Source organism: Staurois parvus, unplaced genomic scaffold, assembly GCF_062004578.1.
Source record: "Staurois parvus isolate SC_StPar_1 unplaced genomic scaffold, SC_StPar_1.0 ptg001252l, whole genome shotgun sequence".
In the NCBI taxonomy this organism is placed as follows: Eukaryota; Metazoa; Chordata; class Amphibia; order Anura; family Ranidae; genus Staurois; species Staurois parvus.
The window spans coordinates 211,769-226,551 of NW_028319048.1; the positions used below are offsets into that span (position 1 = coordinate 211,769).

At 46.2% G+C, this 14,783-nt stretch overlaps 1 protein-coding gene across 1 annotated transcript in view; it reads left to right on the forward strand.

The window, feature by feature from the left end:
• LOC149437834 (uncharacterized) overlaps positions 1-14,783 on the forward strand; it is a 105,164-nt gene that overhangs the window by 55,767 nt on the left and 34,614 nt on the right. The window contains exon 3 of the mRNA XM_089660505.1: positions 11,807-12,031. Within this exon, the coding sequence (XP_089516631.1) occupies positions 11,807-12,031 (225 nt within the window). The remainder of the gene's footprint in view (positions 1-11,806; positions 12,032-14,783) is intronic.

Here is a 14,783-nt window from a genome sequence, read left to right on the forward strand (position 1 = left end):
TGTGCACGACAGCCACCAACTGTGCACGACAGCCACCAAAAAAAAAAGGGTGTATGTCACTTTAAATTTTCGATTCTTTGATAGCTGTGGCCCTAAGTAACGATTCTGTGTCCCTGAGTAACGATTCTGTGTCCCTGAGTAACGATTCTGTGTCCCTGAGTAATGATTCTGTGTCCCTGAGTAACAATTCTGTGTCCCTGAGTAACAATTCTGTGTCCCTGAGTAACGATTCTGTGTCCCTGAGTAACGATTCTGTGTCCCTGAGTAACAATTCTTTGTCCCTGAGTAACGATTCTGTGTCCCTGAGTAACGATTCTGTGTCCCTGAGTAACAATTCTGTGTCCCTAAGTAACAATTCTGTGTCCCTGAGTAACGATTCTGTGTCCCTGAGTAACGATTCTGTGTCCCTGAGTAACGATTCTGTGTCCCTGAGTAACGATTCTGTGGCCCTAAAGTCTCTGTGGCCCTAACTCTGTCCCTTAATACACAGAGGTCTGTCTCTCTTGAATGACCGGAGGCTAATGGAGAATTCTAAGATGGCCGCGATTTATAGCTCCACCATTACACAGTGCTGGCTGGCTGGCTGCTGATTGGCTAATGCGATCACATGTCATGAATGAATGCATTATGGGTCAGCGCGCCTTGTCTGCGCGCCTTCCCAGAGATCCCCGCTCCGTCGCCACACATGTCGCCGCCATTTTTGGGAAAATTAGATTCGTGCATCCGAAGTTTGCTAATCTTCGGATTCGTCGCGAATCGAATTTTTCCAAATCTTCGGAATGAATTCCACTTCGTCATGTTCGATTCGCTCATCTCTAATTGCAATCTTCATTGCAATCTTTGATCAGTTTTTCTCTTTTGTCCACATCCAGGGAGATTAGCTACAGTTCCATGGGCTGTAAACGTCTTCACAATGTTGCGCACAGTGGACACAGCAACATTGAGGTTGTCCATGCTTTTCCACATTTTTTGGTTCTCCAATCATCAGACAATTCTTTGCTACTCTTTAATTTCTCCATGTTCCATGTGGCACACAGAGACATACAACAGAAAGGTGGAGTCCATTTTTCACCATTTTTCTGGGTTGCTGGTGTGATTTCTATATTGTCAGCACCTGGTCATTGATACGGGGGAGTTTAACTACAAATTACAGGAGCATCACAAACATGGAATGCAATTATTTCTTACAATTTTCAGAAGGTGCCAATAATTTTGTCCAGTCCATTTTTGGAGTTTTGCATAGAATGTGTCAGATTTGGCTTTTTGCTTCTCCACATGTTTGTGTCATCCCAATACAAACAAAAGGTATAATCATGAGAATGCCAAAACATTTGTAATTGCAACAGTTGACAGGGAGAGGTGGTGCATTATCTGACAGGGAAAAAAAAATAATATATATATATATTACACACACGGCTCAAAAAATTAATGGGACACTGTTTAATCAGAGTCTAGCATCAAATCAGTGAAACTCCTGGGATATTGATCTGGTCAGGTGAGTATCAGAGGGGGTTGTTAATCAGTTTCAGCTGCTTTGGTGCTAATGAAATTAGCAACTGGTGCGCTAGATGGGCAACAATGAGACGACCCCCAAAACAGGAATGGTTTTACAGATGGAGGCCACTGATGGTTTTTTCCCTACTCATATTTTCTGGCAGTTTTTCACTAGTTTTGCATTGGCTAGGGTCAGTGTCACTACTGGTAGCATGAGGCGATACCTGGACCCTACAGAGGTTGCATAGGCAGTCCAACTCCTCCAGGATGGCACACCAAAACCTGCCATTGCCAGGTTTGTTGTGTCTCCCAGCACAGTCTCAAGATGATGGAGGAGATTCCAGGAGACGGGCAGTTACTCTAGTAGAGCTGGACAGGGCCGTAGAAGGTCCTTAACCCATCAGTAGGACCGGTATCTGCTCCTTTGTGCAAGGAGAAACATGATGAGCCCTGCCAGAGCCCTACAAAATGACCTCCAGCAGGTGTGAATGTCTCTGACCAAAAAATCAGAAACAGACCTCATGAGGGTGGCCTAAGAGTCCAATATCCTGTAGTGGGCCCTGTGCTCACTGCTGGCACCATAGAGCTCGATTGGCATTTTTCATTGAACATCTGAATTGGCAGGTCCACCACTGGCCCCCTGTGCTTTTCACAGATGAGAGCAGGTTCACCCTGAGCACATGTGACAGACGTGAAAGGGTCTGGAGAAGCCGTGGAGAACATTCTGCTTCCTGTAACATTATTCAGCATGACCGTTTTGGTGGTGGGTCAGTGATGGTCTGGGGAGGCATATCCATAGAGAGATGCACAGACCTCTACAGGCTAGACAATGGCACCCTGACTGCCATTAGGTATTGAGATGAAATCGTTGGACCCATTGTCAGACCCTACGCTGGTGCAGTGGGTCCTGGGTTCCTCCTAATGCAGGGGGTCCTGGGTTCCTCCTGGTGCATGACAATGTTCGGCCTCATGTGCCCAGAGTATGCAGGCAGTTCCTGGAGGATGAAGGAATTGATACCATTGAAAGGCCCCCACACTCGCCTGACCTAAACCCAATAGAACACCTCTGGGATGTCATGTTTCAGTCCATGCGACTCTTCCAGGTTGCACCTCAGACTGTCCAGGAGCTCAGTGATGCCCTGGTCCAGATCTGGGAGGAAATCCCCCAGGACACCATCCTTGCTCTCATTAGGAGCATGTCCCAATGTTGTCAGGCATGCATACAAGCACGTGGGGGCCATACAAACTGAGGACCATTCTGAGTTGCTGCAATGATATTTCAGCAAAATGGACTCGCCTGCTGCATATTTTTTTCACTTTGATTTTCGGGGTGTCTTTGAATTCAGTCCTCTGTAGGTCGATCATTTTCATTTCCATCAAACGATGGGGCGTCCTTACGTTTCTAACACATCATCCCGTCCATGTCAGTATAGAGATCTAGCAGGAGATTTTTCTGATGTGTTCCTTTAATTTTTTTGAGCAGTGTGTGTATGTATGTATATATATATATTAATTGTCACGTGTGCCCCACTGTCCCTGCTCGCTCCCCCCTCCCTTCCCCCTCGCCGCATCTTCTCATTCTGCACACAGCCTTGAAGCAAGCTGTGCAGGATGAGGGGAGGGGCCACCAAGAGGTCTCTGCGCGCCCCCGGTGGGCGCAGCGTGGGTACGGCTTCCCGCGCTCTGCGCCTACCAGTGACAAAGGCCACACTCACGAGAGCGTGGCCCGAGTCAAGGGGGCGTGCCTCGTTGCCCTGGCTGGGAAGCGTCCTGTGCGACTTTAAAAGGCCAGCGTGGGACCAGGCCAGTCTCTCTCTTCCTCCTGTGCTGCTGCTGGAGCCACAAGCCACTGGGATGCCCAGGTGGGGGGACCAGGCCTCCGCAGCCATGCCCGCTGAGCACTCTGAGGAGACCCCACAAAGTTCAGTACTATTATCCGCTGCTACTCTGCAATACCCCAGGGTTGGGAGTACCTACTGCCCTCTGCTAAATACCCCAGGGTGGGAGTATCCGCTGCCATCCCCCTCATACTCTGGGGCCCAGATTACCCGCTGTGCTGTGTGCTAGACTGCTTTGCTGTGGGCCCCATGATACCCTACCTAATACTCTGGGGCCTGGGTTATCCGCTCTGCTGTGTGCTGAGGAGGTTCCCCACCCCCCTTTCGTTCCTGTTGCCTGCTTTGAGCAAGGACCTACCTGCCAGAGCCGTGAGTGTCCGCAAGCCACCAACCTCCCTGGAAGCTGCCTGCTGCCGAGCGTCCGCAAGCCACCTACCTTCCTGGAAGCCGCCTGCTGCCGAGCATCCGCAAGCCACCTACCTCCCTGGAAGCCGCCTGCTGCCAAGCGTCCGCAAGCCACCTACCTCCCTGGAAGCCGCTTGCTGCCGAGCGTCCGCAAACCACCTACCTCCCTGGAAGCCGCCTGCTGCTAAGCGTCCGTAAGTCACCTACCCCCTCGGAAGCCGCCTGCTGCTGAGCATCTGCAAGACACCTATTGTGAGTGTCCCTAGAAACCATGAACTTTCCCTATTGTGCGCTCAGACCACCCTTGTCATGAACTGTCCCTATTGTGCGCTCAGACCACCCTTGTCATGAACTGTCCCTATTGTGCGCTCAGACCACCCTTGTCGTGAACTGTCCCTATTGTGCGCTCAGACCACCCGTGTCATGAACTGTCCCTATTGTGCGCTCAGACAACCCTTATCATGAACTGTCCCTATTGTGCTCTCAGACCACTCGTGTCATGAACTGTCCCTATTGTGCGCGCAGACCACCCTTGTCATGAACTGTCCCTATTGTGCGCTCAGACCACCCTTGTCCTGAACTGCCCCTATTGTGCACTCAGACCACCCTTGTCATGAACTGTCCCTATTGTGCGCTCAGACTGCTCGTGTCGTGAGCTGTCCCTATTGTGCGCTCAGACTAGCCTTGTTTGAACTGCCCCATGGCGTGCCCAGAGTATAGCTACCTGGACTGCCCCCCTGAGTGCTTGAGCCATCGCTACCCGTTGGGGCCCCGTGAGGCTGCCGCTGTCCCTAGAAAGCTGTGTGGGAGCTGTGCTGAGGCCAGGCCCCACAGCCAAAGTCTCACTGAGTCCCTGTGAGCCTGATGTCCCTAGAAAGCTGTGTGGGAGCTCAGCTGAGGTCAGACCCCATAGTCAAGGTCCCGCTGAGTCCCCGTGAGCCTGATGTTGTCCCTAGAATGCTGTGTGGGGGTTGTGCTGAGGTCAGACCCCATAGCTAAGGTTCCGTTGAATCCCTGTGAGCCTGCTTACCGTGAGTGTCCCTACAAGCCGCATGTTGCGGAGTGCCAAGAGCTGCCCTGATTGAGTGCCTTCCATAGTGCAATAAAGCTTTGTGTGTTTACCATCTTCTTTGTGTGTTCTGTCCTGCCTACACTTCCGTCACATATGTATTATACTGGCAGTATGTACAGTGTTTCTTTATATTTTGTAGTATATAAGTAATGCAGAAAAAAACACTTCTAAAACAATGCTGTAAATGTATAAAATGGTGATAATTGATAGACGAATGAATTGAAAATAATGTATAGTAGTAGCATATATACCGTATTTTCCGGCATATAAGACAACTTTTTAACCCTTGAAAATCTTCTCAAAAGTCGGGGGTCGTCTTATATGCCGGTATACGGCATGCTGACACTTGGTGTCAGGGCGGCACTTTTTAGGGGGGCGGCGCGGTGCCGCCGCCGCTCCCCCCCTTCCAACGGAAGGGACACTAAGTATAGGGGTGGGCAGGGGGCTGCTGTTTCTTATCTCACTCCGGTCCCAGTCCCACGGCAATCCAGTCCAGGAAGTGCGGCTGCTCCTTCATTCAGTTTGGCCGCTTGATGTTCCCGCGGCCGCTTGGCTGCGCCTCCTCACCGGTGATTGGCCGCCAGAACTGTAGCTCAGGAAAGACACACAGGCAGTCAATCACCGGCGAGGAGGCGGAGCCTGCGAAAATTGAGTGAGGGAGCGGCCGGTAAGTGTGCCGTGCAGAGGTGTTGTTGCAACCATATATGCTGGCTGCAGCAGCACCATACTGGAACAGGGTCAGCAAGTGTCAGTGGGAGGAATAGTGCCCCATCATTGGTGTCACTGATACTAATGATGGGGCATTATTCCTCCCACTGACACAAACGATGGGGCACTATTCCTCCTCCCACTGACACCAACGATGGGGCACTATTCCTCTTCCCCACTAACACCAACAATGGGGCACTATTCCACCCCCCACTGACACCAATGATGGAACACTATTCCTTTCCCCACTGACACCAATGATGGGGTACTATTCCTCCCATTGACACCAATGTTGGGGCACAATTCCTCCCACTGACACCAATGACGGGGCACGATTCCTCCCATTGACACCAATGTTGGGGCACAATTCCTCCCACTGACACCAATGACGGGGCACGATTCCTCCCACTGACACCAATGACGGGGCACGATTCCTCCCACTGACACCAATGATGGGACACTATTCCTCCCACTGACACTGATGGAGTACTATTCCTCCCACTGACACCAATGATGGGGCACGATTCCTCCCACTGACACCAATGACGGGGCACGATTCCTCCCACTGACACCAATGATGGGACACTATTCCTCCCACTGACACTGATGGAGTACTATTCCTCCCACTGACACCAATGACGGGGCACGATTCCTCCCACTGACACCAATGATGGGGCACGATTCTTCCCACTGACACCAATGATAGGACACTATTTCTCCCACTGACACTGATGGAGTACTATTCCTCCCACTGACACCAATGACGGGGCACGATTCCTCCCACTGACACCAATGATGGTGCATGATTCTTCCCTCTGACACCAATGATGGGACACTATTTCTCCCACTGACACTGATGGAGTACTATTCCTCCCACTGACACTAATGATGGGACACTATTCCTCACACACTGACACTAATGATGGGACACCATCATTGGTGTCAGTGGGAGGAATAGTGCCCCATCATTGGTGTCAGTGGGAGGAATCGTGCCCCGTCATTGGTGTCAGTGGGAGGAATAGTGCCCCATCATTGGTATCAGTGGGAGGAATAGCGCCCCATCATTGGTATCAGTGGGAGAAATAGTGCCCCATCATTGGTGTCAGTGGGAGGAATAGTGCCCCATCATTGGTGTCAGTGGGAGGAATAGTGCCCCATCATTAGTATCAGTGGGAGGAAGAGTGCCCCATCATTGGTATCAGTGGGAGGAATAGTGCCCCATCATTGGTGTCAGTGGGAGGAATAGTGCCCCATCATTGGTGTCAGTGGGAGGAATAGTGTCCCATCATTAGTGTCAGTGGGAGGAATAGTGCCCCATCATTGGTGTCAGTGGGGGGAATAGTGCCCCATCATTGGTGTCAGTGGGAGGAATAGCGCCCCATCATTAGTATCAGTGGGAGGAATAGTGTCCCATCATTAGTGTCAGTGGGAGGAATAGTGTCCCATCATTGGTGTCAGTGGGGGGAATAGTGCCCCATCATTGGTGTCAGTGGGAGGAATAGTACCCCATCATTGGTGTCAGTGGGGGGAATAGTGCCCCATCATTGGTGTCACTGGGGGGAATAGTGCCCCATCATTGGTGTCAGTGGGAGGAATAGTGCCCCATCATTGGAATACCATACTGAAATCAAATCTGATGTTTTTTAATTTTTATTTGGTGTGCGTTGGAAGAGGGGTAGTCTTATACGGCGAGTATAGCCCAAACCCTATATTTTAACAGGAAAAGTAGGGGGTCGTTTTATATGCCGGAATATATCATTGTATATATGAGTTTTTATTATCGTGATGTTAGTAAGGTTGTAGGGGAGAATAGTGTATTTGTTAATAGCTTTGATTATATTGATTAGATGTATTATTCATTTATTGTATTTTTTTGTTGTTTTATAATTGTTTTCTATATATAAACCAAGAATGTGTAGTGCGCTAACTTCTCATCCAGACATATAAATGTACTAAAATAATCCTCCAGTAATCCCATGCAAGATAAATCCACACTACAATAAATGTCCAACTCCCAAATCACAGAATATCCAAATTAGTGCGTTTATCAGTCACTTCCCAGAAGACGTGCTTGTGCCAAGATACTCTCCCTGCTCACCTTTAAGTCTGTCCTACAAATTATAATAGGTCAAATGCATTTATACAGAAAGTGAATCCTTTCATGTGGCAACAAATCCAGAATTTCTTCACTCAATCACAACTCAGAAAACGTGTATGTAAAAAACAAAAATATATATCATAGTGCAACACCATTTAAATTAAAGCTAATGGTTGAGTGCAAAAAACATATGCGCTCACATTACAACAAAACACACCGTACTCCACAACAGTGTTGTAAAGTGTTCACTTCATCCAACATATACAAACATGCTTCCCATCACCAATGGGTGTGCCATACACTCACCTTCTTCCTTGACACATACAGTTATATTCAAAATAATATCAGTGTGTTGAAAAAAAGTGACTAAAGCTGAAAATCCTTCTAATAGCTTTTATTTCCATCCACACAAATGCATTGGGAACACGACACATTCTATTCCAAATCACAACATGAAGAAAATACATCAAATTTGTGTTGTTCCTCTAAAAAAATGGAACAAAAGTGAATATTAGACGGTTCAAAAAAATGGCCGTGTTTGTATTCTTCTTTACAAACTCAAACATTCACTATATAAACTGAGAAATGTTTGAAGATTTTGCTTTCCTTTGAATGACTTCATGAATATTTGGTTGTAGTCGCACTGTTTCTGAGAACTGCTGGACATCTGTGTTGCATGGAGTCCCCCAACTTCTGGCCCCTGTGATCAGGTATTCCAGCCCAGGATGATTGGACCACATTCCACAGTTCTTCTCTATTTCTTGGTTTTGCCTCAGAAACGGCATTTTTGATGTCCCCCCACAAGTTTTCTATTGGATTAAGATCCGGGGATTGGGCTGGCCACTCCATAACGTCAATCTTGTTGGTCTGGAACCAAGATGTTGCACGTTTACTGGTGTGTTTGGGGTCGTTGTCTTGTTGGAACACCCATTTCAAGGGCATTTCCTCTTCAGCATAAGGCAGCATGACCTCTTCAAGTATTCTGATGTATTCAAACTGATCCATGATCCCTGGTATGCGATAAATAGGCCCAACACCGTAGTATGAGAAACATCCCCATATCATGATGCTTGCACCACCATGCTTCACGGTCTTCACAGTGTACTGTGGCTTGAATTCAGTGTTTGGGGGTCGTCTGACAAACTGTCTCCGCCCACTAGACCCAAAAAGAACAATCTTACTTTCATCAGTCCACAAAATGTTGCGCCATTTCTCTTTAGGCCAGTCAATGTGCTCTTTGGCAGATTGTAACCTCTTCAGCACACGTCTTTTTCCCAACAGTGGGACTTTGCGGGGACTTCTTGCAGATAGCTTGGCTTCACATAGGCGTCTTCTAATTGTAACAGTCCTCACAGGGAACGTCACACCTTCTTTCATCTTCCTGGAGCTGATTGTTGGCTGAGTCCTCACAGGGAACGTCACACCTTCTTTCATCTTCCTGGAGATGATTGTTGGCTGAGTCCGCGCCATTTTGGCTATTCTTCTATCCATTCGAATGGTAGTTTTTCGCTTTCTTCCGCGTCTTTCAGGTTTTGGTTGCCATTTTAAAGCATTTGCCATCATTTTAGCTGAGCAGCCGATCATTTTCTGCACTTCTTTATATGTTTTCTCCTCTCCAATCAACTTTTTAATCAAGGTACGCTGTTCTTCTGAACAATGTCTGGAACGACCCATTTTCCTCAGAATTTCAGAGAGAAATGCACTGTAACCAGCATGTCCAACATTTGCTGCCTTCCTTCCTTAAATAAGGGCAATAATTGCCACCTGTTTTTCAAAGAATGAATGACGTCACTAATAGAACTCCACACTGCTATTATTGTGAACACGCCCCTTTCAATGAGTGATTCAATGACACAGAATCAGCAGCATGCATGTCATGACTGTTAGGTCTGTTGGACTTCTATGACTCTACTACACCTGCTAGGAAATTATTTGCCATGTAGAAATATCATTTCCACCAAAAACAGAGATTGATCCGGTTAGTGATGTCTGACGGCTATTATTTTGAACACAACTGTATATCATATAGGTCATAAATAACTATAAATGTTGGTAAATATTTTGCTTGTCCACCGCTAATCCTTAGCTAGCCATTTCCTTTCTACTGGCCCTTTAGGAGACCGGATTTCAGCTTCCCACCGGAATGGTAAATGCTCCGGGGAAAAGAGGACAAATCATAGTGCCACACCAATAAAAAAGATTTCCTTTATGAAGCTATTAAAATCCACTCACAAAACAGCGAAGGCGTGTAATTCCAATGACAAAAATGGTTCCTCTCACCACACTTCCTGGTTTGCACAATACTGGAAGTGACATCACTAGGCTCCACCGATGTGCTACGTCACTGGTAACGTGACTCAGGGGGAGGAAGCTGCAAGACCACTGACTCAGAGACAACACGCAGATACACATCCCAACAACTGGGGGCTGTACCTCAGACGGGTCCCTACAATTTACCTTTTTTACCCATCCCAACCCAAAAGGACCTTGTACCCCGCATGCCACATGCCAGAGCAAACCACAATCACCAGCATGACCCAGCACCCAAAGACCCAATGTAGGGCAGAAGGGCGGGGAGTTTTCCTAAAGACCACCCCAGACCAACTGCCAGACAACCCCCTGCAGCTCCACGCCTCCTTGACTTTGACCCAATCAGATATTTTTTGCCACCCACTTTACTTTTAAATTCTACAACCAACCACCTAGCCCAAGCCACTTTAACCCCTGCCATGCCCTCCGTCTTCATGTGTCATTTTTCTCCAGAAATCCCCCCTGTACTGATCTCATACTCTCTCCTTCCAATCCTTGCATCTCTGCCAGATATCTCCCTGAGCTTGTCAGTCACACAAAAGGGAAGATCAGTTAATGATCCCCTGTGCCTGTCAGCTCCCTGCTTTTACCAGCCTGCCATACACCAACATTGTGACCAGCAGATCAGCAGAGGACATTTCTCCTCTAATAATGGTGAGTGTGCACACCTTTCCATGAGCAGTTGTGTCTATTATTCCTCATACCAGGTCTTTGTTTTCTATAATGGTTATATACTTATGGACCCTCCCAGTCCAATGTTGTCCACTTAAAGCCTAACCTAAACTTTGGTTCAGCCCTCCACAACAGTCCCAGTTTCTCATGTGGCCCCTTGGAGAAATGAATTGCCTTCCCTTGGAATAAAGTAAGCTTCCAGTTTTTCTAGAACTGTACCCCTTGGTCCTAAGTCGTCCCCTTTTACTTATAACTAGGAGAACATTAGAGGGGAACTCGGCTAATCAAGCGCTGCGGCTGCTGCACATAAAACTCTTCCACAGGCAGACTGTACACGGAGAACAGCCATACTGCAGTCGGTCTTACAACCCGACTTGGCAACAACTTACTGTGTGGTAACAGCCATCTGAACAGAAGATTTCATCCTTCATCCTATAGCTGGTTTTAGTTGCTACTCTTAGAGGGGCTCCCCTCATTTATTTTACAGTTTAACCCCTCATTGGGGGATATCCCTGGGTGCAACTGCCTACTATTGAGAGCTGTTTACTGTATATAAGATATTTTGTATATGACTCGGTAGTTGGTATTTGGTACACATAATAAATAAACTTGCTTGGTTGTTAAAAAAAAAGGCTTAAATCTTTCCCTATCTTTAAATGAGTTTATTATTAATTTTAATAATGCAATTGTACCTGACAGTTACACTATTGAATATATGCCACTGCATACAAATAGTTCAGCCTAATTGTGGCATCTGCTGACTGAAAGCTTTCTATTTATCATTGGGGTCTCCATCCAACCTGCATGTAATATCTAAGTCTCAGCTGATATAGTGGTCACATGGTCAGGAGCCACTCTAATTGGTTCCTGATCATCAGTGGAGACCTTGACTGCTGGGATTGAGAGCCACCAGCCATGCAAAGTGTCACCTTCAGGATTTCAAAGGGGAGAACATTTAATAATGTATTCACAGCATTGTGCTGAGGAATAATACATAAACAATGATTGCAGAAAGGAAGGGATAACACATTAGTGTATGGAGAGTACAGCCAGACACACACACTTCAGTCTGATTGTACAATCTACTATGTTTTTACTATAACAGTTGAATGTAGGAATTGTGTTTTGTTGACCATCTCCTTAGAGCTACAGTATGCTTGGAAGGTTCTTACATGTATTGTCTAGTTTATAGTCTTGTCTGCTCTGTAGGTCTAGGAAACATAAACGTTGTGATAAGTGATGTGAAAGATATAAATTCGGAGAGACAGATTATAGCCCGATGGATGGAGGGGGAATACCGGAACTGTGAACTCCTGACCCTAAGAAAAGAAGAAATGGAATATCTGACTAAACATAAAATAAACCCTCTATCAGTGGAGAGAAGAATGGCCAATAAACTCCGACACATCCACCACATCCTAAAGGAGGCTTCAGGTAATGGAGACATTTCAGTAATTTATTCCTTTATTATCCTCCTATAAATACATTGGGTTTGTATGAATATTATGTAGCACGATTATGACTGCTTCCTCTTGCCTCTGAAAGGCATTTCTAGAGCTTAGGTTGGGAGATTAAAATCAACTAGTCTGAATATCTATTGTGTTCCAGCCAATCCCTGGGGAGGAGTGTCTATTAGGGGTTGGAATTGAGATAAATAGTCTGAGACACTGGAGAGCATGGTTCCTTCTCCCCAGGAGGGTTCCAGAGGTGCAGGAACTTCTGCTGCCAGGCAATCTGTGGACTGTGCATGTCAGGAATGGACTCGCCAATGGTGGTGGGACTCACCTGCCTTGTGGGCTGCAGTACCAAGGCTGGCCAGTGGGTGCTCTCAGCAGCCAGAATCTCACTCCTGCAATCAGGCCATCAGCTGAGGCTGATTGCAGGAGGTGTATTTAAGCAGGACCAGGCCTGTGATCAGTGCCTTGGTGTATGTTTCCTTTGAGCCCTTGTACCTGCATCCTGTCTGCTTCCTGCCTGATCCTGCTTTGATCCTGACTCTGAACGAACTCTGTCTGTTCTGACCTCGGCTATTCCTGACCACTCTTCCGCTTGCTCCTGGTACCCTGTTTGCCCGTTAGCTACCGACCCGACCCGCCTAACTACGTTGTGCTCCATATATATATACATATATATATATATATATATATCAGTTTAGGTTTGGGTTTGTTCACCTTGTTGTATGTATTTGTGTTAGTTTTGCTTTTGGTTGGTTGCACTGCGTTTATGTTTGTGTTGTCCTTAATAAATTATCTTGTTTACACGCTATACCTGAAGTCTGTGTTTCCCTGTGTCGGTCCACACACCTCTGGTCATTCCCAGAGCCCTGACAGTGCAGCTGCTCTAGGAGACCTTAGAGGTGCCAGGATTAAATAGACTTTGCTTAGAACTGCCTCCAGTAGCACACCATTAAGGGATCTGGTCCTGAGAGGTGCTATCTCATTCACTGGGTTGTGCCTGGAGGAAGCTGGGAGGTGGCATCTGTCCTTGGGACTTGTGAGTAGTGACCCTAAATTCATCCTTGAGACTGTGTACTGGATGATGCACTGGGTACCAGTAACTGTGCATGGGGGCAAGGTAACTGGATGGCCAAAAACCTGCCTTATGGTCCCCAGATGTGAGGCCTTAGACTGTTCAACAGTCACAATTACAAAGAAGAAGGTTGTATGCCAAAGAGACTTGTCTCATGTTCCCCAGCTGTGAGGTCTTAAAGTGATTGTAAAGGTACAATTTTTATTTTTAAAATAACAAACATGTCTATACTTACCTACTCTGTGCAGTAGTTTTGTACAGATCAGCCCCGATTCTCCTCTTCTCGGGTCCCCTGTCGGCACCCCGGCTCCTCTTTTCTGTCGCGTACCCCCATAGCAAGCAGATTACTATGGGGGAACCCGAGCAAGCATGTTCCCATGCCACTGCTCCATGTGTCCATTCACACATGGAGCCGCGGCTTGGCCCCACCCCCTCTCCTCATTGGCTGGCTGGCTGTGATTGACAGCAGCGGGAGCCAATGTCTGCCACTTGCTGTCTCAGCCAATGAGAATGCAGAGACTCAGGACAGACAAGGCTAGTCATGCACATCGATGGATTGCGATGGGGTTCAGGTAAGTATTGGGGGCAGGCTGGGGGTGCTGCTGCACACAGAAGGGTATATACCTTCACACATAGAACACATGAAGGTAAAAAGTCTTGAGACTTTACAATCACTTTAACCTGTTCAGAAAGACTTAGGGAAGAGATTGTCCTCCAATTTCTATGTGCCGAACGTTATAAAGTATCCCCTGTCCCCATCCCCTCTCCCTATTACAAGTTATACAAGTGATAAATCACAAAAAGACAGCCCCCTGACTGTTTATTGGAGCCGGAGTGATTGGACTGTTGCTTGGGTGGCTGGCAGCCTCGGTTCCTTTTGGGAAAGAACCAGCTATTAACAGCATTACCTGCAGGGGCAGCGCTACAATTACAAGCTCAGTATTAGACCACATGGAAGGAAAATATATTTGAAATATATTTTTAGAATGTTCTTCCAAAATAAATTGACATATATTTGAAATGCTACAATTTTGGCCATATTCAATATATTTCAAAATATATTTCAATAAATATATATATACTGCATGTTGAAATGCGTTTTTATTACAAAATATATGAAAAATATTTATAAAAATACATTTCAAATATACTGTATGTCTTTAAAAATACAAATCTATATTTTTGGAATGCATTTACAAATATATGTTAAAATTACTTTTATATGTTAAAAAAAAGCTGAAGAATATATTTAAAAAAAGCAAACTGCTGGCGCTATATATTGCACGTTTTGTATAATAATAATATTATTAATAATAATGTACGATTATGTACGATTACCTGTTTTATTAGATGTTCCTGGCTCTGTGCAGATATTATATGCAGCACCTGTCATGTCCATTTCCATAGTACGGCTAGCTTTTTATTTTATTTATGAAGCTTTCAAAAGTTTAATCCCAGAAGAAATAGCAAGGAAGATATGTTATTAAATATACTGCTTGAGAATGTTCTTGAGGAAAGCCATATGTGTGTATAGGGTAGGAATCATACAATGTATATAGCCCATAATACTCATCTACCTTTTATGTGAGGTTCATTTTTCCTTGTTAGGTGACTGAAATTCCTTCCAATAACGGGAGCCCTCCTTCTCTTTGATCAT